This window comes from Prinia subflava, chromosome 14, assembly GCF_021018805.1.
Source record: "Prinia subflava isolate CZ2003 ecotype Zambia chromosome 14, Cam_Psub_1.2, whole genome shotgun sequence".
Classification (NCBI taxonomy): domain Eukaryota; kingdom Metazoa; phylum Chordata; class Aves; order Passeriformes; family Cisticolidae; genus Prinia; species Prinia subflava.
Window position 1 is genome coordinate 8,218,873 of NC_086260.1, and position 18,128 is coordinate 8,237,000.

An 18,128-nucleotide genomic window follows, 5' to 3' on the forward strand; every position below is an offset into this window, starting at 1 on the left:
ATGCTCTCATCTTTCTGGGTATAGAGGTCTTGAAAAAGCTTCTCTTAGGAGTGATTTTGCATCACCTGATAATTCTCACCATTAGGAGTTTCTCAAGCTGAGATTTTATTTACAGTGCAAAGCAGAGGGAGCTGGAGTCCCTCCCTAGAAGACTGTCAGTCTAATAATTTTAATTTTGAAGATCCTATAAAATCCAGCTCCCACAGCCTCTCTCCAGCTCCTGCTGTTCTAGACATCCCTGACTGGAAATCTTGCCCCCAGTATCAGAAACAACTAGCAGGGCTCATCTATAAGTCCCACAGTGCCCCCCACCTGGGACTTCTGCTGCATCCTCACGTTGTCACTGCTGTCACACCCATGGTGTCAGTGTCCTGCTTCCCCCATCAGTGCCTGACCAGCAGGGAATGGAGCTGAGCAGTGCAGGCGTGTGCCTGCGTTTCTCTAGCCTGGTGTGGGTGATATTGATTGGTCCATTAATGTAAATGTCTGGGCTGTTGTGTGTTGCTTTCCTTGCTTATTAATCAAAATAATGCAAAATGAGGGGAAAGCAATTTTTTTAGGCAAAAAATGAAATTCCATCAACAGTGATTGAATACAGCCTGCTGGAATGTGATGGGGTTGTCTGCCACCCACCAGGCATGAGGATCCCCACAATAACTGGGGAAAAAAATTGAAATGCTTTCTTTTACCAGTTTTGGTCAAAGTTTGGATGTTTTCTGTTCAAGCAGTATTTTCATGGATGCTTTGCCTAAATCAGTGTGTTTGGTTTAAAAAAAAATAAAAGCATCCCAGTGTTTTGTTTGCATCTGACATATTTCAGTCAATTGCAAATGTTTTTTTCAGATGTGTGCAGGTTTGTTTTGCTTGCAAAACAAATGGAAGGAAACAAATTTAATTTGTGGGCACCTTGAAGTTATTTTTGGTACAGACCTCCCTGTAGCCAGCAGTGGATACAAAACACTGAGACCTAAACAAAACATCTGGGATGAGAATATTCCCACTGAACCAATTCACAGGTTGGAAATTGAGCTGGTGCTGAAGTGCCTTGGTGGGTTGAGGCTTTAGCAGTACCAAAGAGTACTAAGAGTAAAAATGATCCATTGAAGATCTCCTAATGAATCAACGTACCAGGCACTCTGAGTTGAGAAGGCCAGAAGCTGAAAGGCAGATTAGAGGTGAAATCTCTCTGTTCATTGTTTCTGACTACATGGTAGCCACAGCTCTGTGCTGCTTGTATTTCTTGGTAAATCTGAAGATAAGGGAAATATGTGAGACACTGTTGCTGATCCTCTTTGTTTCTGTTATACAAACAGTGGTGCAGAATCCAGATATTTATTCCTTTTCCACACACAGAATTAAAAAAACCCACCCAAAACCAGATGACTGGAAAAAATAACTCTCTTTTAAAATTGATTGTTGTTACCTCAAACCTTGGGAATATTCATTTGTTTTGTGATACAGTTGATGGATTCTGCTATGCAGCCTGGCAGTGTGTGAGAACATAATGCATGTAGTGAAGGTGACTAACCCCTGAGAATGTCCCCACTGATGCCAAGTGGCCCATATGCTGTCATAAACACATTTTATTCATTTTTTTTTTCATGCTGATCATAAGAGCCCATTTTGGGTAGAAGATCACATTAGGCTCGTTCATTACCTGCTGTGCTGGTCTGTGCATCTGCAGTGCAGCATCTCTGCACTCAGCTTTGGACCACATCCCTGTGTGTTTTCTGATGTTCCAAATCGTCTGTCTCAGGTGTGCAGATCTCCTCCTGCGTGTGTCCTGGAGCATTGTGCACCAGAGATAAAAATTGCACTTAAAGGTGGCTAAACTTCTGGGGAATATGGCTGTTGATAGCTGATATTAGGTTTTATATATATTGTCAAGAGAAACTCCTGCAATTTGATACTTGTAGCAAAGCTATCATTCCTTGTAGCAGGAGAGAGGGAAACTGACTGGCAGATGAACTGACTCCATGTTTGTGAATAAATTTAAAATCTAATCAGAACAACAGGTGTGAGACCATAGTAAAATTTTACAGTATCCCTGCAAACTTTAATCTACACTTTTATTTTTCTTGAAAGTCTGTCCAAAAAGCAGAATTTCAGGCCTAGGGCTACCGAAGACCGTCTTTAAAGTTGCTTTGTGATTTTGAGCAATACATCATAGGAGCAGTGATGTTCAGATGATACATTGCACTAATACATCACAGGAGCACTTTGGCTCTTATGATATATTAGTATAATACACTATCAGAACACTATCACTGATATATTACTCAAAAACACAGTTTCTGACCCTCAAGATTCACCCTCATCTCCAGTCTCAACACACTGAAAGCTGTGGATAATGATAAGAAATCACATATTCGGTTTCTCTAGGGTAAAGCTGAGAAAAAAAAATAGTGTGGTATTCGGAATATTTCATTAGCTGAAACATCCTTGTGTTTTCATTTTATTCACTGAGCAAATGTTATTATGGATAGAAGGTAACACAATATAGGTGTGTTTGAATTTTCTTACAAATAGCCTAAGAAAACCTTTTTTGATTTCATATTCCATTATAGACTTAAGCCATGTTTTGAGAATGTTTTGATGAGGTGTAGGAGTTTCAGCTGATTTCTACCTCATCAAATTGAATCAGGTGCAAGCTATTTAAATTCTATGCAAAGCATTTGGTGCTGTTTCTGATACAGTCTTTTTTTTTTTTTTTTTAAGGATTTATGCACCATCTAAAAAGATCTGAAGATGCATAAATGTGATCTATCACTCAGATTATTTGCTGCCTCCCTCACTGAGGCGTTGGGTTTTTTCCCCAAAGAATTATTCTCAGTTGTTGTTTTTCTTTACTCTATAGTGAAAGACAAAGGAAAAAAAGAGAAAAGAATTCTTTGTGATGTTGTTAGTAGCTGAACTTACTGCAGAAAAGTATTTTTCCCAGTAGAGTTTGGGTCTCGAGGATCTTGCATTACCCTTCCTTTATGGTATGAAGAGAGTGTCAGAAAAAAAGAAAGGTAACAGTAATAACACAACATCAAGGTGCCAAGTCATATATTTGTGTTCTTGCCCATAGTTTTGTTTGTTTTCCCCAGACCACATCAGCATCCCAAGCTGGGTAACCCGAAGCTGCCTGTGCAGTCCTCAGCTCTGCTGAGGGCAGTGGCCCCGTGCCAGGGCAGGGACGCGCTTCGGGCTCTGCCCAGCTGGGCTCACAGTCCTTGTGCCTCACAGGTTTTGGTGCCACCTGGCTCTCTGTCCCTGCAGGCTCTTGTGCCCCCACAGGCTTCAGTTTGTTGTATTTGGGGTACAGCCTCCAGGAGGAAAGGACACATCAGAGTCTTTCTAGCCTTGTGAGAGGCATTCTGTCAGCCTTCCTACCCACGTGCTGCCAGGGCTGTGGCAGCAGCTCCTCTGTCCCCAGACAGGGGCCCTGAGCCCAGGCTGCCCACACGACCTCATCCCATCTCCAGCACCTTCCTCTTCCTGAGTATTCCAAAGACACAACACTCAGCTCCAAGGGACATTGTTATTTCAAAGCTATGGCTAAATATGTCTCTGACTGACAACTATGAATAATTCCACAGAGCCCCTAAACTTCCATGCATTTCACTCTGAGGCTCATATAATACACCAGGGTTGCACTCTCATGTTTTTCATCTTTTATATTCTCCCAAGAGCTGAGATACAGTTATGGAACAGGTTAATGTATTTTCCTCTGAAAATAATGCTGTGGGAGCCTGTGCACAGTTACTTGTGTGTGTGTAGAATAATGCTGACAGTTCAGAAAAGAAAGTCATGAACTTGATAATCACCATTATTTTGTTTCACGTTTTCAGCATGTTCATGTCCATGTGCTGCCAAGGAGGGCTGGAGACTTCAGCAGGAATGATGATGTCTACGAGGAGGTAAGAGTTACACTCCATTTCTTATTCAGAGTTGGAGTTGTTTTGCTGTTGGTAAATTGCCTTAATCATCCAGGCCCTCCCATGGGTGGAGGAATGGGATCTTTGCACTTTTAGTGCTTGTGAAGATCCTGTGACAGCACAAAGATCTGGGATCTTTGGGATCTCCCTGTGAGCTCCCTCTCTGAGGGAGGATACCGTCGACACCTTTGGTACTTCAGTCTGTCACTGCATCTGTACAAATAGTTGTGTTCTCTTATTTTGAGGGCACAGGGGAAATGGGTGACCACATGGTCAGCCTGGCATGCAGGGAGGGTGCCAAACCTCCCCCTTCCAACCAGAGAAACACGGGCAGCTTGTTACAGCTCAGACACAAATTGCCTTCTGGCCTGATTTTGTAGGGCTCTGCTCAGCTCTGGACAAATCACATTGTAGCCCCAAAGATGGAAATTAAAGAGCAACTCTGCATATAGATGGAATATCTGCATGTGTGCAGACTGTGCAGCAGAGCTCGGCTCATGAGCTGTTCCAGTGTGACTGAATCACTGGCTTTTGTTTAAATGAACAATTGTACTGGCATTAACAAAAAGTTTTCCCCAGTTTGACAGCTGTCACAATGGTTCTATGAAAAAATCTCACTATTGTTAAATTTATGGCTTGTTCTTCGTGGGCTTGGTAGGATCCTCTATCTGAAATATGACATCTCCTTCTCTTTCTGAAGGTAATTAATATAAACGTGTTCAGTGCTACTGCAATACCATCTGCTTGAAAGAGACATCATGACATTTTCTGCTTTTGTATTTTTCCTTTGTGATATCTACATGATGACAAGTCCCCACTCACAAAAAATGGTGGTGTGTTTTAAAGTTTTTAAATTACTTAAACATGCAAAAATGGAGAAGAAAGCCTATTACTGACAAGTTATATGAAGTGTAGTGCCTGCAAACCCCACTAATGAGGGTAAAACCTTAATGAGACTGCTGAGCAAGGAGATCCACTGGAAATCAGTGATGACAATCTTTGCTGGTGTGGTGGTTAAAAGCAGTTGAATGAGGCAGAAGTTAACACCAAGAGGGTTATCAGGCACTGGAGAAGGCTGTTCAGGGAAGTGGTGGAGTCACCACCCTGGAGGTATTTAAAGGATGTTTAGATGGGGCTCTCAGGGATGTGGGTTCGTGATGGGCTCGGGGGCTCGGCAGTGCTGGGTTAATGGTTGGATTCGGTGATCTTACAGGTGTTTTCCACCTAAATGATTGTATGGTTCTATGATCTTTTCCTTTTCACATGTGTGGAGGGGTTTCAGATGCTGCACCAACCCATCAAATCTCTTTCCATTTCTGTCATATTTAAAATTCCATTTGTTTCTTTTTTAACACAATTATTTCTGCCTTGTTATAGCTGAAAAGAAACAGGCAGAACTCTAATGAACTAGACTATATATTTAGTGTTGTTAGATGCAAAAGGGTGGCAAACTGGGGAAGAATTTCTTTTTTATTTTGTCATTTCCAATTACAGCAATTGTAGGTGTTGCTTTTAGCAAACAGGAAGCATAAATATTTAGACATAGATGTGATAATGTATCTTTTAGCAGAAGAATGTATAGCCTCAGAGACTAACTAGCTATTCTTGAACACCACAGAGCTAACACACTTTTGTACAGACTGTAGCTGAAGAAAGATTTATTTTTTTTTAGGGTGCCAGGGAAACAAAAACACATTTGCTGCTATAAAAAGCTTGGTGCCAAGTTCTATCACTGTCTGGATTGAGGATGGAGGGACTTAAGCAATTTGCTATCACAAGTAAATAAAGCTATTTTGAAAAATGAAAAAGGGAAAAATTATTGAAAATACAGCTGACTTTGGAAATAATTTGGAGCTTATGTCAGTACAGCAAAAACGTTTTGATATAATGCACCTCTGTGTGATGTCAGCAAGTCATATCCTTTTGACAAGAAGATACTTTAAAAGATTTAGGAAGATATGTAGATCATGGTGGGGCAACAGGCTGGAAATCGACGAGGGATAAAGTACCATTAGGTGAGATGTGGGTGCTGGAGAGAGCTTTAAATCTATTTTTCATGAAATTTGTACTTTAAAAATCCAAAATCTGTTCGTAAACGACACTTCATTTCCATGTATTTGAGTGATAGATGGAGTTATAGTTTAGGCAGCAAAGACCACCTTCCAAAATCATTCCAACAGCCTTTTCATTGTAAAATGTGACATGGAGGCTGATCAGCCTCCCTCAAACAGTCTGTGCAATTGTAAAGCACACCTAGGATAAATTGTTCCCATTGCAATACCTGGTTTAACTATGACAGCTAAAAGTTTAAAGCAATTGGGAGCAATTTTCCCAGGCTCCAGGTCTCAGCTCTGGCTCAACATGTCTTTTGCAAGCCCCTTTCTATCTGCAAATGCCTTTGAGCTCTCCAAGCTCTGCAGTTGTCATCTGTATATGCTGAGCAGATTGCTGATAAATCCCACTGCTCTTGGTGTCTGACAGTGGAAGGAATGCCCAAATGCTGAGACATCAGTCCCCTTAGGAGGCTTGTAGAGTTGAGACAGCCAGAAAGTGCTTGCATCTCTCACTGTGTGCTCAATTTCTCCCATTCACTTTTGGAGTGACCACTCATCTGGTGGAAAAGGCAGAAGAAAACACATCAGGTTGTTCCCTGCTTAGTCTGTTTGCTGGGCACTGATATCTTCAGGCTTTTGACTGTGAAGCTCTGACAGAGCCCTGTCTAAAGGAGCTTTTAAGTGTGAAAAATATAATTAAGGGTAAACTGTTTCTTAGCACTTGTATTTTAATCAGATAGCTGATGGACACAAATGTCTGCTGATTTCTGGATATATTTTTAGAACTGTAGTAGTGGAAAATTAATTGTAGAAGGAATAAAAGAGGGGCTGACACTTATTTCACAGCACCTTCTCTAAGGCATTCCTTGTTAGAATGTGTCACTTAATATTTTAGGATTTTTTACCTCACTGTATATGAAAGATGTCACTGTGTGATTTTTCCAAGACACAAAGAGAATCATTAATAATAATAAAAAAATCTTCAATCAATATTTTAGATGTATTTCCTCTGCATCTTTGCAGGGCTATTTCTTGGAAGGGTATTTCCTGGGAAGTGTTACCTATCCACTCTCTGGGCTCACTGTAGTGGAAAGCTAAAGCTATAGTTTATCAGTTCTTACATTTCTCTGCAATTATTTGAAGCCTAATCCTGCAAGTGTGTACATGCCAAAGTTAAATTGCTCTTACAGAGTTTTTTATAGGATCAGGCCCTTCATCTTTTACTATTGCTAGATTACTTTTCTCATCTTCATCTCGAGTAGTTCTTATTCATTGGTTCACTTTATTTCTTGGACAGCAGAACAATAGCAGCTAAATATTAGGAAAACTTTCCATCAGAATAACTCTCTATACCTCTGTGTTTTCTGTTTGGTTAGGAAGAGATTGTATTTCACATTTATTAATCAAGGAACTTAAAAGCCTCTTCTCATGTAGTTACTTGCTTTGAAGTAGATGAGTTCTTTGCTATTATAAGGGCATGTCAGAGTGACTGATAAGAATTTGGTATGAATGAACATCTTTACTGTAGAACAGCCCCCAGTGCTGTTGCACTCAGCACAAGTACTGCAGTTGTTGGAGGTCACCATGTCCAAGACATTCAAGAACATCATCCTGAAAAGTCTCGGCACTTCCAGGCATCTGTGGGCAGCCCTCATTCAGTGGGTGTTTGAAAAGTCCATAGCACAGCCTGTCCCCGGTCTCCACAGAGTGGTTAGCCATTACTGCAATATAAATAACATTCATCATCCTTTAGGCTGGCAGGTAATAGCTGCACTGGGCCAGGGACAATGGGGCTTTCTCGGGAAGGAAGACTCAATCAAACTCCGCGCTCCTGTTATGAGTGCTGACCTCAATAAGTTAATTTGGAGGCTGACAGATTCGGATGGGTAAGGGCAACCTGGCCTCTCAGTGAAAGCCTGAGCATCCCTGGCATGCTGAGGTGAGTTTTGTGGTGCACACCCCTGTTCCTCCCCAGATTCTGGGTTTCACTTGGTGCCTGCAGCCTCCTGCAGCAGATGCAGCTGCCACAGCGATGCAGACCCAGGGCTGTGCACACAGGGCAGAGTGCCCAGCCCCTCACCAGCCTTGCCCTTGTGCCCCCCTCATTTCACTGCCTGTCTCCAGCTCCCAGCCTAGGCTGGAGAGCACTGGAAAAGGGGAAAGCAGGAGAGAGAGGTTAATCCAAACCCCTGTGTCTCCATCCTCCTCTGCCTGCCAGACCTGCATCATGGAGCTCACGTAATGAACCTGAGTGAAACTTTCTACTGCGAGTTCTTCAGTAATTTATGAGATTTTGTAAAAAGCCAGCAGAAGAATTCACTTCATGCTATCCTCCTTCCCCTCTGGCATTCAGGCGAGCAGCGAGAGAGCCACTTCGGAAAAGATGCTTTGACTTAGTGATCTCATTCAGCACGTTATGTTAAATCATTTCAGCAAGAATATCTATTAGTAATCATTTCCAGTTCCAGGGAGGATGAAGGAGGCATTTTGGCATATGAGTCAAGAACCTGCTGGGCTGTTTCTTCAGGCTGGCAAAACAGGGGAGCTGTGGTGAATTCAGAAGTTTAGTCAAACAAGCCTGAAGTTTAATTCTCCCTGAAAGGCTTTGACTGTGACATGCCATCACTCCGGCCTGCAGACAGCATCCTGCCTGCTGCTGGGCACCGAGCCTGGCAGAGGGCTGGAAACCTGCACAGCTGCACTGAGCTGCTTAGGCTCAAAGGTAAGGAATGAAGTGAAAAGATAAATAAGCCCTCATCCAGGTCCTGCGAGACAAAATGGAAAGATGCCCAACAGCTCCTGTGAGCATCAGATTGAACTATTCATGAAAATTAATGGCATGCAGAGCTAATAGGCTGTTCCTTGGCCTCGGAATGATATTGTACCTTCTGGGAACATATTGTAGTCTGCTGGGAGATCAGTCTGCTGCATCTGAACTCCCCTGGGGCCAGACTCTGCTCTCTCTGCACCCAGCATGGTTAAACCCATAGAAAAGGACAGAAGCAGCACAGAATCTAAGTAGTTTTGTGGGGTTTTTTTAAAGCTCTGTTTTTTTCCAGGTACAAGTTTATTTCCCAATCTCCTGATGCAGCAGCAAATAATTTCTTCCCAGTAGGCTTCGGATTTTACCCTGGTCTTGCTAGTGTTGCTTTTTCTGACTGCAAGCATCAGAGGAGGTTCTCCTAGCCAAGGAGCATGAGCCTTTCCCATTTACTTCCTGAATCTTTTGATATTCTAATGACTCCAGCAGGGCAGGGCAGATGAACTCTGTGTGAATATTTCCAGCTAAGAGTATTGCAGTAGAACCTAGAACTGTGCCAAAACTTGTGATTTTGATGTCATAGAGGGATAGACAAAATATCATTCAGTTAACATGAAACAACGGGTTTTTCTCATCAGATTAATTTCCTTTTTGTTTTAAACAGGATAATTTATTTTCTGGACCATAATATTTTGTCTGATTAGGACTAGAACCCCCCTGGATAATGCTGGCATGCCCTACAAGCTTATTCCATGCCTACATGAGGCAAAGCTGACAAATTTGTCAGTAAGGCCCAGTAGCAGTACTGGGAGATGTTCTATGCTCACATTTATCTCCCCCACTGTTTGTGCCCTTTCCAACACTGTGAGGTATTGCTTAATTTGACACTTGAAATCTCTGAGACCTTCCTCTATGCTGTCCGTGTTGCTGCACTTACTTTAAGATAGCAGGATATCATAATCTGATCTGATTAAGAGCTATTTCATTCATTGCGATATCTTCCATAGGATCTATAGAAATGGAAACAGCTCAGATGTAGAAAGGAATTAGAAGTGGTTGAAGGTTTCCCATCAAGGCAGCCATCCCTCATGATCACACACTGCCCTTTACACCTAGGCTTTGTCTGGAAGGCAATGCACATTTGGCATTTTACATGCCATGGATAAGCCCCATTGCCTTCTACTCTGGCTGTCTCTCTGCATTCCATCACTGCTCTTGATGCTTCTTACCCTTTCCTGCCTCAGGGACTTTACAATCATTGTCCTCCCAGGTTCAAAGACAGTGGCTGCCAGGAACCACTTACATTTCATCTATAATACAGTAGATGCAAATTTTTGTGACCATTGCAAAGGATCTCTTGGCTCCTTGTGCGGGATGTTTGTTGTGTTTATCTCATGGAGTATTTGTTCCTTTGTGTCCTCCATGGTACTTCATTGTCAAGTCACTTGGTGACAAAGAGCCTCAACCAAGGACAACTTGCTGATAACAGGATTAAAGTCAGTTTGGTCTCTGAGGTCTGTTCACACTGTCAGTGCTTGGACTTGCCCAGATGCTTCCTGTGTGCTCCCAGTCCTGAGGTAACACTGTCTTCAGATCTCTGCTTACCCTTTGAGGCAGGGCAGGCTGAATTCCTGCTGGTGTGGAGAACATGCCCCATTAGTATCCTTGGTACTCAGCTGTTTGGAATTGCTGATATGGAAAGCAAACCAACCTATCATGGAGCTGCCATTTTCTAAAGAGAGATTTTTCTTTGCCAAATTAAAACACTGCTTTAAACTTCAAATTAAATGCTCCCCTGTTCTCTAAGGTTCAGAATATTGGAGCAGGTAGTAGGTGAACACAAACCAAATCACACTGAAATCCAGTGCAGACCTGGCAAGGGATCGAGGCCATGTGAGAAGAGGAGCTGATGGTAAAATGAGTATAGGATGAGAGTGGGTGTTATCCAGGGAAGCAGTGCAAAGTAACCACAGACCTGTTGCCATACTGGGGGCAAAGAAAATGTTATTTCAGTTTCAGAAAGGAAATTTTAATAATACATTGCAGCAGAGTGAGAATTTAGTTTAAGAGAGTGTTAGCATAATTGTGCGCAATTTGGTTTTCTTTAAGCACCATTTTATTTAAGCACCATGCTATTTTATTAAGCACCATTGTTTCTTTTCCATGTTAAGGATTGACTTTGGTGCTAGGTTGCAGCAGTTTTCCTTAATTGCTTTAATCCTTGGCCTTAAGAAAATGAATACTTTAAATTTACACTTGTTAAGTACACTGCTAATGAAGAACAGGCTTTAGCAATCTTTGGCGGGCCCAGACTATATGTAAAAAAAAAAAAAAAAAAAAAAAAAAAAAAAAAAAAAAGAAGAAGAAGAAAAAAAAAAAGAGAAAACGAAGAGGGAAAAAAAAAAAAGAGAGAGAGGGAGAAGCTAATCACCAACCATTCTGTTAATGCTTACTTTAATCATCTGGCCTGCCCTTGCTGGCACACAGAGCCATTCGGCTGCAGAGGCAGGAGGCAGCCACTGCCTCAAATGGCACCGATGTTGAGAATTGGGCCCAGGAGGACAATTTGACTTGTCAGTTTATATAGACATAAAGCTTCATTGTTGTGCACAGACACAACTGGCTTTTTAAAAGCCTATTTCCCTCCTGATGATGTGAGAATCTGCTCCCCTCTCTCCTACTGTTCTCCAGCCCTCCAATTTATTAGACAGTGTTTGCAGCCCTGCTCGGTGCTCCTGTGGTGCCCTAGGGGCAGGTGGGGTCCAGCAGAGCCCCAGGCTGACCACAGTGACCAAATGCCCAGCTTTGAACCACAGGGACCTGTTGGGGCTGGGGGAGCAAAGAACTGGGACTGCACACTGGTGATATCTCCTCAGAGAGTTTAACATACTGATATCCCTGATGGAATATTCTCTGTGGAATTAAGTGTGTGTTTTGAAACACACAGGACGCTCAGAAGAGAGGAGCTAACGGCATTTCCTTGGGGGCAGAAATGAAACATCTCCAAAATTCAGTTAGTTACCAGAAACGTATGATCTGTTTTCAAAAACAGCTCACGCTGCTAGTTTGCATGTGCAGGAAGCTTTTATCTTTCTGATAACTAAGAGTTGCAGCTAGCAAAGTGAGCTTACAACTCCTTTTGGCTGCCTGTGCCTCCCTGTGCTGCAGGGAGCCCCTGAAAGGGTTTCAAGCAGCGCAGGGCAGCATTTCTCCATTTCAGCTTTTGCATCCTGCAAACTGGAGAAAGTGACAACTGGTGCCCACATGGAGCAGTGGCATTTACTGCTCCAGGGAAAAGAAAGCTTCAAAATCCTGCTTGGCTGGGTTACAGCCTAATTATAGCTATCCAATCACAGGTATTCCAAAAAGACAGGGAAGCAGGGAGGTTAAGGTAGCTTTTGTCCCACTTTGCCCAGATAGCTGTAGCACTGTGTACGAGGATGCCAAAGAATCCCTTCCTGCATTTAATTGCAAAAATTGATCATAAGTTTGTGGTAAACATACAAACAAATCCAACTAAACATTTGTGTCTCCCTTTTGCCTACATAAATTACTTCTGTGTACTGGTATCTTGCTTCTAGGGATTGTAATCTCTGTGAAGTGGGAAGGTATTGTAATAAATAGAGGTTTAATGGAAGGCCTAGTTTAGAATCCTTTTCCTTGAACAATCACTTTTTTCTTTCTTTTTGTAAGGAAAAAGTCTATTCTCATTCATTACATGAGTGTCTTTGAAGGGGCAAATGCACACGACTGCCAGGTCACGTTCAGCACGGGCTCTGTGCAGGGCTCTCTTCCACTGAGGCATGATTGGGATCAGTAATTGAGATTAGCTCCCTAGGAGATGGGCCTCTGCTCTCTTCCTGGCTTTTTTTCTCAGTAAAATAGTTGCATTTAATGCATTTATGAGTAGACTATAAGTGCTAACATACTTTCTTCCCACACCCCTGCCATTTCCTTGGCAGGCTTACTGAAGAAATAACAATACATAAAGCTGCATAAACATTTAAGGCCTTCGGTGTCTGCTGCCATTGGCACTTTCAGATTTTCTATTTGAAGATAATTTCATTTCACACTTTTACATCTGAAGAGCCTGTTTTTGAAGACCTCAAACTATATATATAGATATTCTTTTTTTAATGTATATGAAAGAAGTTTCCTCCTGCCTCTGTGAGTCCATTACATGACAGTACTTGCAGCTTTGATGCAGGGAGGTGAAGGGACCTTGTGAAGTACTGGAGTGAGCCAGGGCAAAACTGCTGAGTGCAGATGCATCCATGAACCCCTGAACAAGCAAAAGGTGGATTGATCATCCACCTACAGCTGTGTGGAGCAATACAGCACATGAAACCCTTGCTTTCCTGTAGGAAAGTGTGGTCCTAAGGCAGCTGGTAGATATTCCAGGATGTGCTTCCCAGCTTTGAGCAACATTGAAAACTGGAATGACTCTCAAGAACTTTGCTTCCATGTCTGGGGGATTTTTGTTTGTTTGTTTATGTTAGGGGTTTTTGTTGTTGCTGTTGTTTTTGTTTTTTTCTTGTGATTGTTTTGTTTTGGTTTTTGGGTTTGTTTGGTTGGTTGGTTTTGTTTTGGTTTGGTTTTTTGTTGGTTGGTTGGTTGGTTGGTTTGGTTTGGTTTGGTTTGGTTTGGTTTTTCCTGAAGAATAATACTACTGGCATTTAAAAAGTCAGTTTGTCACCTGGTGGTGCACAGGCTTCTTTCAACAAAGGCCTGTGTGCAGCAGCAATTGCTGCTCTCTGAAGGTGAACACCTCAGGAATTTTAACAAGAAGTGACATGTTCACCCAGCTGTGGAAAAGGGGGCCTATCTTCACTGGTCTGGTGTCTCCTGGCAAATGCTTAGGGAAAAAAAGAAGAAGAATGAACATATGTATGAAATGTCCCAGCTTTTTGCCTCCAGAAAGGCATATTCAGGGAGTCTTTTGCCATAAGGTGGTTTTCTAAAAAAGATAAGCAAAACAGACATTGACTTTCAACAGGAGTCAGATGTCTAAGTACCTTAAAGACTTTGGAAGAGCCAGCCCTTTATACTCTGTATTAGCTTGCAGTGGCAATATTGACACTCAGTAGGATGTTATTGGCATTTGATTTTCTCATTTCATCTTGCACAAGGGCATGAGGCAGAATTGTCCTCTCCTGCTGCATGAGCAGAGGAGTTTGCATTGATGTGTCAGCACTTCGTGTTTCTGGGTTGTTCTCGGGAACCTGTGCAAAAGGGAAATAACAGCAGAACAAGGACACTTCCCAGGTTAGATAATGTGCTCCACTGACATCCTTTACTTTGCTTTTAAGAGTGATAAGCATAATGAAGCTGAGAACAATCTGGTGTTTTTCCACCACTTTTAGCAATCTCTTGTCATTTTAAGCTGCTGATGTTCCTTCTCAGGTGCTACCTGGTGATCCTTTTTAAGTGTTTATTACCATTGCTTCTTCTCAAGAAATAAATTTGCTGAGAGTAAAGAAAGTTGCTCATTAGGGCAATGTAATTAAAGGAAAAGTAGACATCATGCCAAGTTCCGTTTTCTCTACAAAGCACCACCTTGGAGATTGCCTGAAACTCAATTACTCATTGCTATGCTTATTAGGGAGAACAATATGCTGAAATGATCCCTACTTCTAATAACCTTGTTTTCCACATGTGAATCATGTTAATACTTTTTGCTTTATTGCCTTAATCACCATGTGTAAAATGGGTCTGTTTCTAGAGGGGGAATGGGGAAGGTGGGCCACATGGTGGGTGTTCTCTGAATTGCCACTCTCCATGCCGAGTTTCTTGTTTCCTGCTGGTCCACAACCATTGAGTGGCTTTCGTTGTTGTTGTTTTCTTTTAATTACATGGAACAGCATTTATTAACATATTACATCTTGATAACCAGATTTCCTCTGGTGCAAAGGAAAATGTTCATCCTCTCCCTCGCTCTCTCCCTTTGAGAGAAGGAGTGTTCAGTATTTTTTGTGTCTCGGTCTCTTTTTTCTTACCTCATAGCTTTGCCGAGACAATTTCTGCAACAGAAAGCTGACGTTAACACTTGCTAAATAACCTTGTTCTGATAATCATCCTGGTGCCTGATTTTCTTCCTTGATGAGCTACCCTGATACCTTCCTGCTGTCCTCCTAATATGATGTCTTCAGCTTCTGTGAACTGTGAGCAGGCTGTTCATACGGCCCTAAAAATCCTGTGTACCCCTGCAGGTGTGTTAGAGGGAGCTGTAGATACCAGTATTCTGTCCAGGGCTTTGGAGGAGACCTGAAGCCACGAGGGAAACATGATGTACTTTCATCCATCCCACAACATAATTACCCTCCTTAGCTTCGTGCTCAAGTCTTCTCTAAATGTGCAGGAAACTTTCATTAATGGGGTATTCTGAAGGACAGAAGTCTTAATTATGCTAGTAAGAATTGCCAAAAATGCCATGGGAATGTGGGGAAATCGTCTGAGGTTCAAGCTCTGTGGTGGCCAAGTATTTAAAATACCTCTAAATTCCCCTGAAATTCTTTGTCAAAAACACCACAAGCACTCATAAAATAGTTGTGTGCAAACTTCACTCTTGATCAAAATTGTGGATGGAAGTGGCTGAATGTTGAAAATATCTAAGGGAGAGAGAGGGAAGTCATTTGTTCCTAAGCAAAATAGCTGGACTGGCAAAGCTTCACTCCCAGAGTGGAAAAGAACTGGAGAAATGTAAGGCTGTTCTCTCTTTGGTGCATCTCCCCATCCCTGGAATTGTTCAGAGCCACATTGGATGAGGCTTGGAACAACCTCATCTAATGGGAGGTGCCCCTGCCCCTGACAGAGGAGTTGGACTAGATGATTTTTAAGGTCCCTTCAACCCAAACCATTCTATGAGTCTATGATAGGAAGAGGAGACTAATCCAGGAGATTAGCTCACCATCAGTGTCTTATATATCATGTAAGACATGTATCACCGTTACCGACTATGTCATATGAGTACTGAGAAATCACTGCTCCTAAGAATGCTGTGCTCATCTCAGAAGGAAATGCATGGCTGTGCAGTTAACCATTCCTTCTCCTTCTTTCATGTCAAAATATTTCAGCCCTTTTATGCAGAGTGCAAGCAGGCATGATTGAAAAGAAAGTCTTACCCTTTGATGTTTATTTGTTATATTATCCACTTTTCATGGCTCTATTATTCCCGAATCCTATTGAGCCATTCATTGGCAAGTGGAAATTTCCATTACAGTCAGTAGGGCATTTCTGCCTCTAAATCACTTAATTTGGCCCCTGATACTTAACTTGGGGCCAGATTATCAAAAAGTGTTGAGCACCAGCTTTCTGAAGGCTTAGCACCTCCCACCGAGGACAGATTTTCAAACTGCTCTACACAGAGCAGCTCCTGTTGTGACCCTTTAAGGACAGATTTGCAAAAGAGCTCAGCAGATCCATTTCACCAAGGAGCTGAGTCCTTTCCAAAATCTGTCCAGCTTTGCTTAGTGCCAGGCAGGAAGATAAGGACTTTTGAAAATGTAGCTTTTAGCAAGCTCTCTGATGTGGAAAAATACTAAGTTCCAAACATTGGGAAGGACTTGAAACAAATGCTTGCAAAGAGAAAAAACCTCCACGTTTCAAGATGTGCCAATTTTATTGACTGATAGAGGGGCTGGAAGAAAATTTTGGATTTGAACAGGTTTTCCCATAATTGCCCACTAGGAGGTTTCCTGCACATTCTCCTGCAGCAGCTGCCAGGCAGGATGCTGGGGCAGAGCCACTGCTGTGCTGAGGCAGCACAGCAATTCCTGTGTTCTCAGAAATGCATTCACTTAGCAAAATGTGATTTGTAAGCAAAGTTATCAATCTTTCTGGGGAATAAAATACACAAAAATCCAACAAAACAAAACAAGAAAAAACAAAAAGGAAAAGAAGGGAAAAAGAAGGGAAAAGAAAAGAAAAAGAAGAAGAGAAAGAGAAGAGAAGAGAAGAGAAGAGAAAGAGAAGAGAAGAGAAGAGAAGAGAAGAAGAGAAGAGAAGAGAAGAGAAGAGAAGAGAAGAGAAGAAGAGAGAAGAGAAGAGAAGAGAAGAGAAGAGAAGAGAAGAGAAGAGAAGAGAAGAGAAGAGAGAAGAGAAGAGAAGAGAAGAGAAGAGAAGAGAGAAGAGAAGAGAAGAGAAGAGAAGAGAAGAGAAGAAAAGATTGAATCTTATAAAAATTGATTGACTTTTACTTTTGAAATTTTAGACCCAGGATTCCCCTTGCATGCACTACACGGCCTTGTTTTCCAGAGAGCCTTTCCTGGTGTGGCCAGCAAGAAGTCTGCACATAAATATTTGTGTAAACTTGGAAGCTTCTGGGTTTCTGAGTGTTGGTTCTTCACCTGAGAGTTGTTGTAGGTGGGGTTGGCAATGGGGAATGTGATGCAGAGAGGATATTTCAGTATCTAAAATTCATGACTTCAGGCTTTTAACCCTTGGCAGCACTTGAGCTCCCAGGAAGGTAGTTCTGTTAGCCATTCTTGTTTCAGACAGCTGAAGCCGCACATCTTGCATGTGTCTTCTGGAAGGTGGGTGTTTCTCTCCCCCATGGGAGCAGGCAAAGCAGCACTAAAGCCTCAGCAGCCCCTTTGGGGACCTGGTACAGCCAAGGGCAAAGCAGACATTTGATTTTGGTCTCCTGTGCTGCAGGAGCCTTGACACATACAGACTTCAGTCCTCTGAGACCCCTTGTGAACTTAAAATGTGCTTTTCCCAGCCCTACTTTGACATAAACTACTTTTTAAAATAATAAAATAGATGTAAAAGAAATAAAGCAAAGGAGGAGGCACAAGCTTGCTAAAAGCCTTTACTGTTGTCACAGGACCGCACAGCTTCTGTGATTATCCCTTGCCTTGTTCAGCAGTGTATAATTTAATGATTGCATCCAGGGCATGCCATTAACTTTCTTTTCTACTTCTGCGACCCCAAAGCTCATTAATTCTTTTTACCATTCCCCACTTGACACGTGTGTATGTGTATGGGGAGGGCAGTGGCTAAAGGAGTGTTATGGATTTCACATCTTCGCTTCGTCTGCCACATTAGGGCAAATGACAGTTGATTAGGTCTTTCTATAGATCATTACCAATTGTTTTCTACCTTGCAGATGCTCCTATCACGACAAATCTATCATATCCTAGAGATCCTATGCAGCTTGTTATTTCTGTGTGATTTATTACACTCGCAGCAGAAATGTTGTTAGCGAACATTGGGGAAGCAGTGAATATATTGAGAAATATCAATGTATCCTCATGTTCTGGCTTGCAGTGACAGTCAGTGATCCATCTCACTGACACTTACCTTGTTAACATTTTGATCAGATGGCAAATTTGTCATTTTTCCTGGTAACAAGTATAAGTTTGTACAAGAATTGCAGAAACATGGGGAAGA

General features: G+C 42.1%; 1 protein-coding gene across 4 annotated transcripts in view; it reads left to right on the forward strand.

Moving 5' to 3' along the window:
- FHIT (fragile histidine triad diadenosine triphosphatase) overlaps nucleotides 1-18,128 on the forward strand; it is a 565,069-nt gene that overhangs the window by 474,318 nt on the left and 72,623 nt on the right. For all 4 annotated transcript variants that reach the window (XM_063411702.1, XM_063411701.1, XM_063411704.1 and 1 more), the window contains exon 6: nucleotides 3,837-3,905. In XM_063411702.1, coding sequence (XP_063267772.1) covers nucleotides 3,837-3,905 — 69 coding nt within the window. The remainder of the gene's footprint in view (nucleotides 1-3,836; nucleotides 3,906-18,128) is intronic.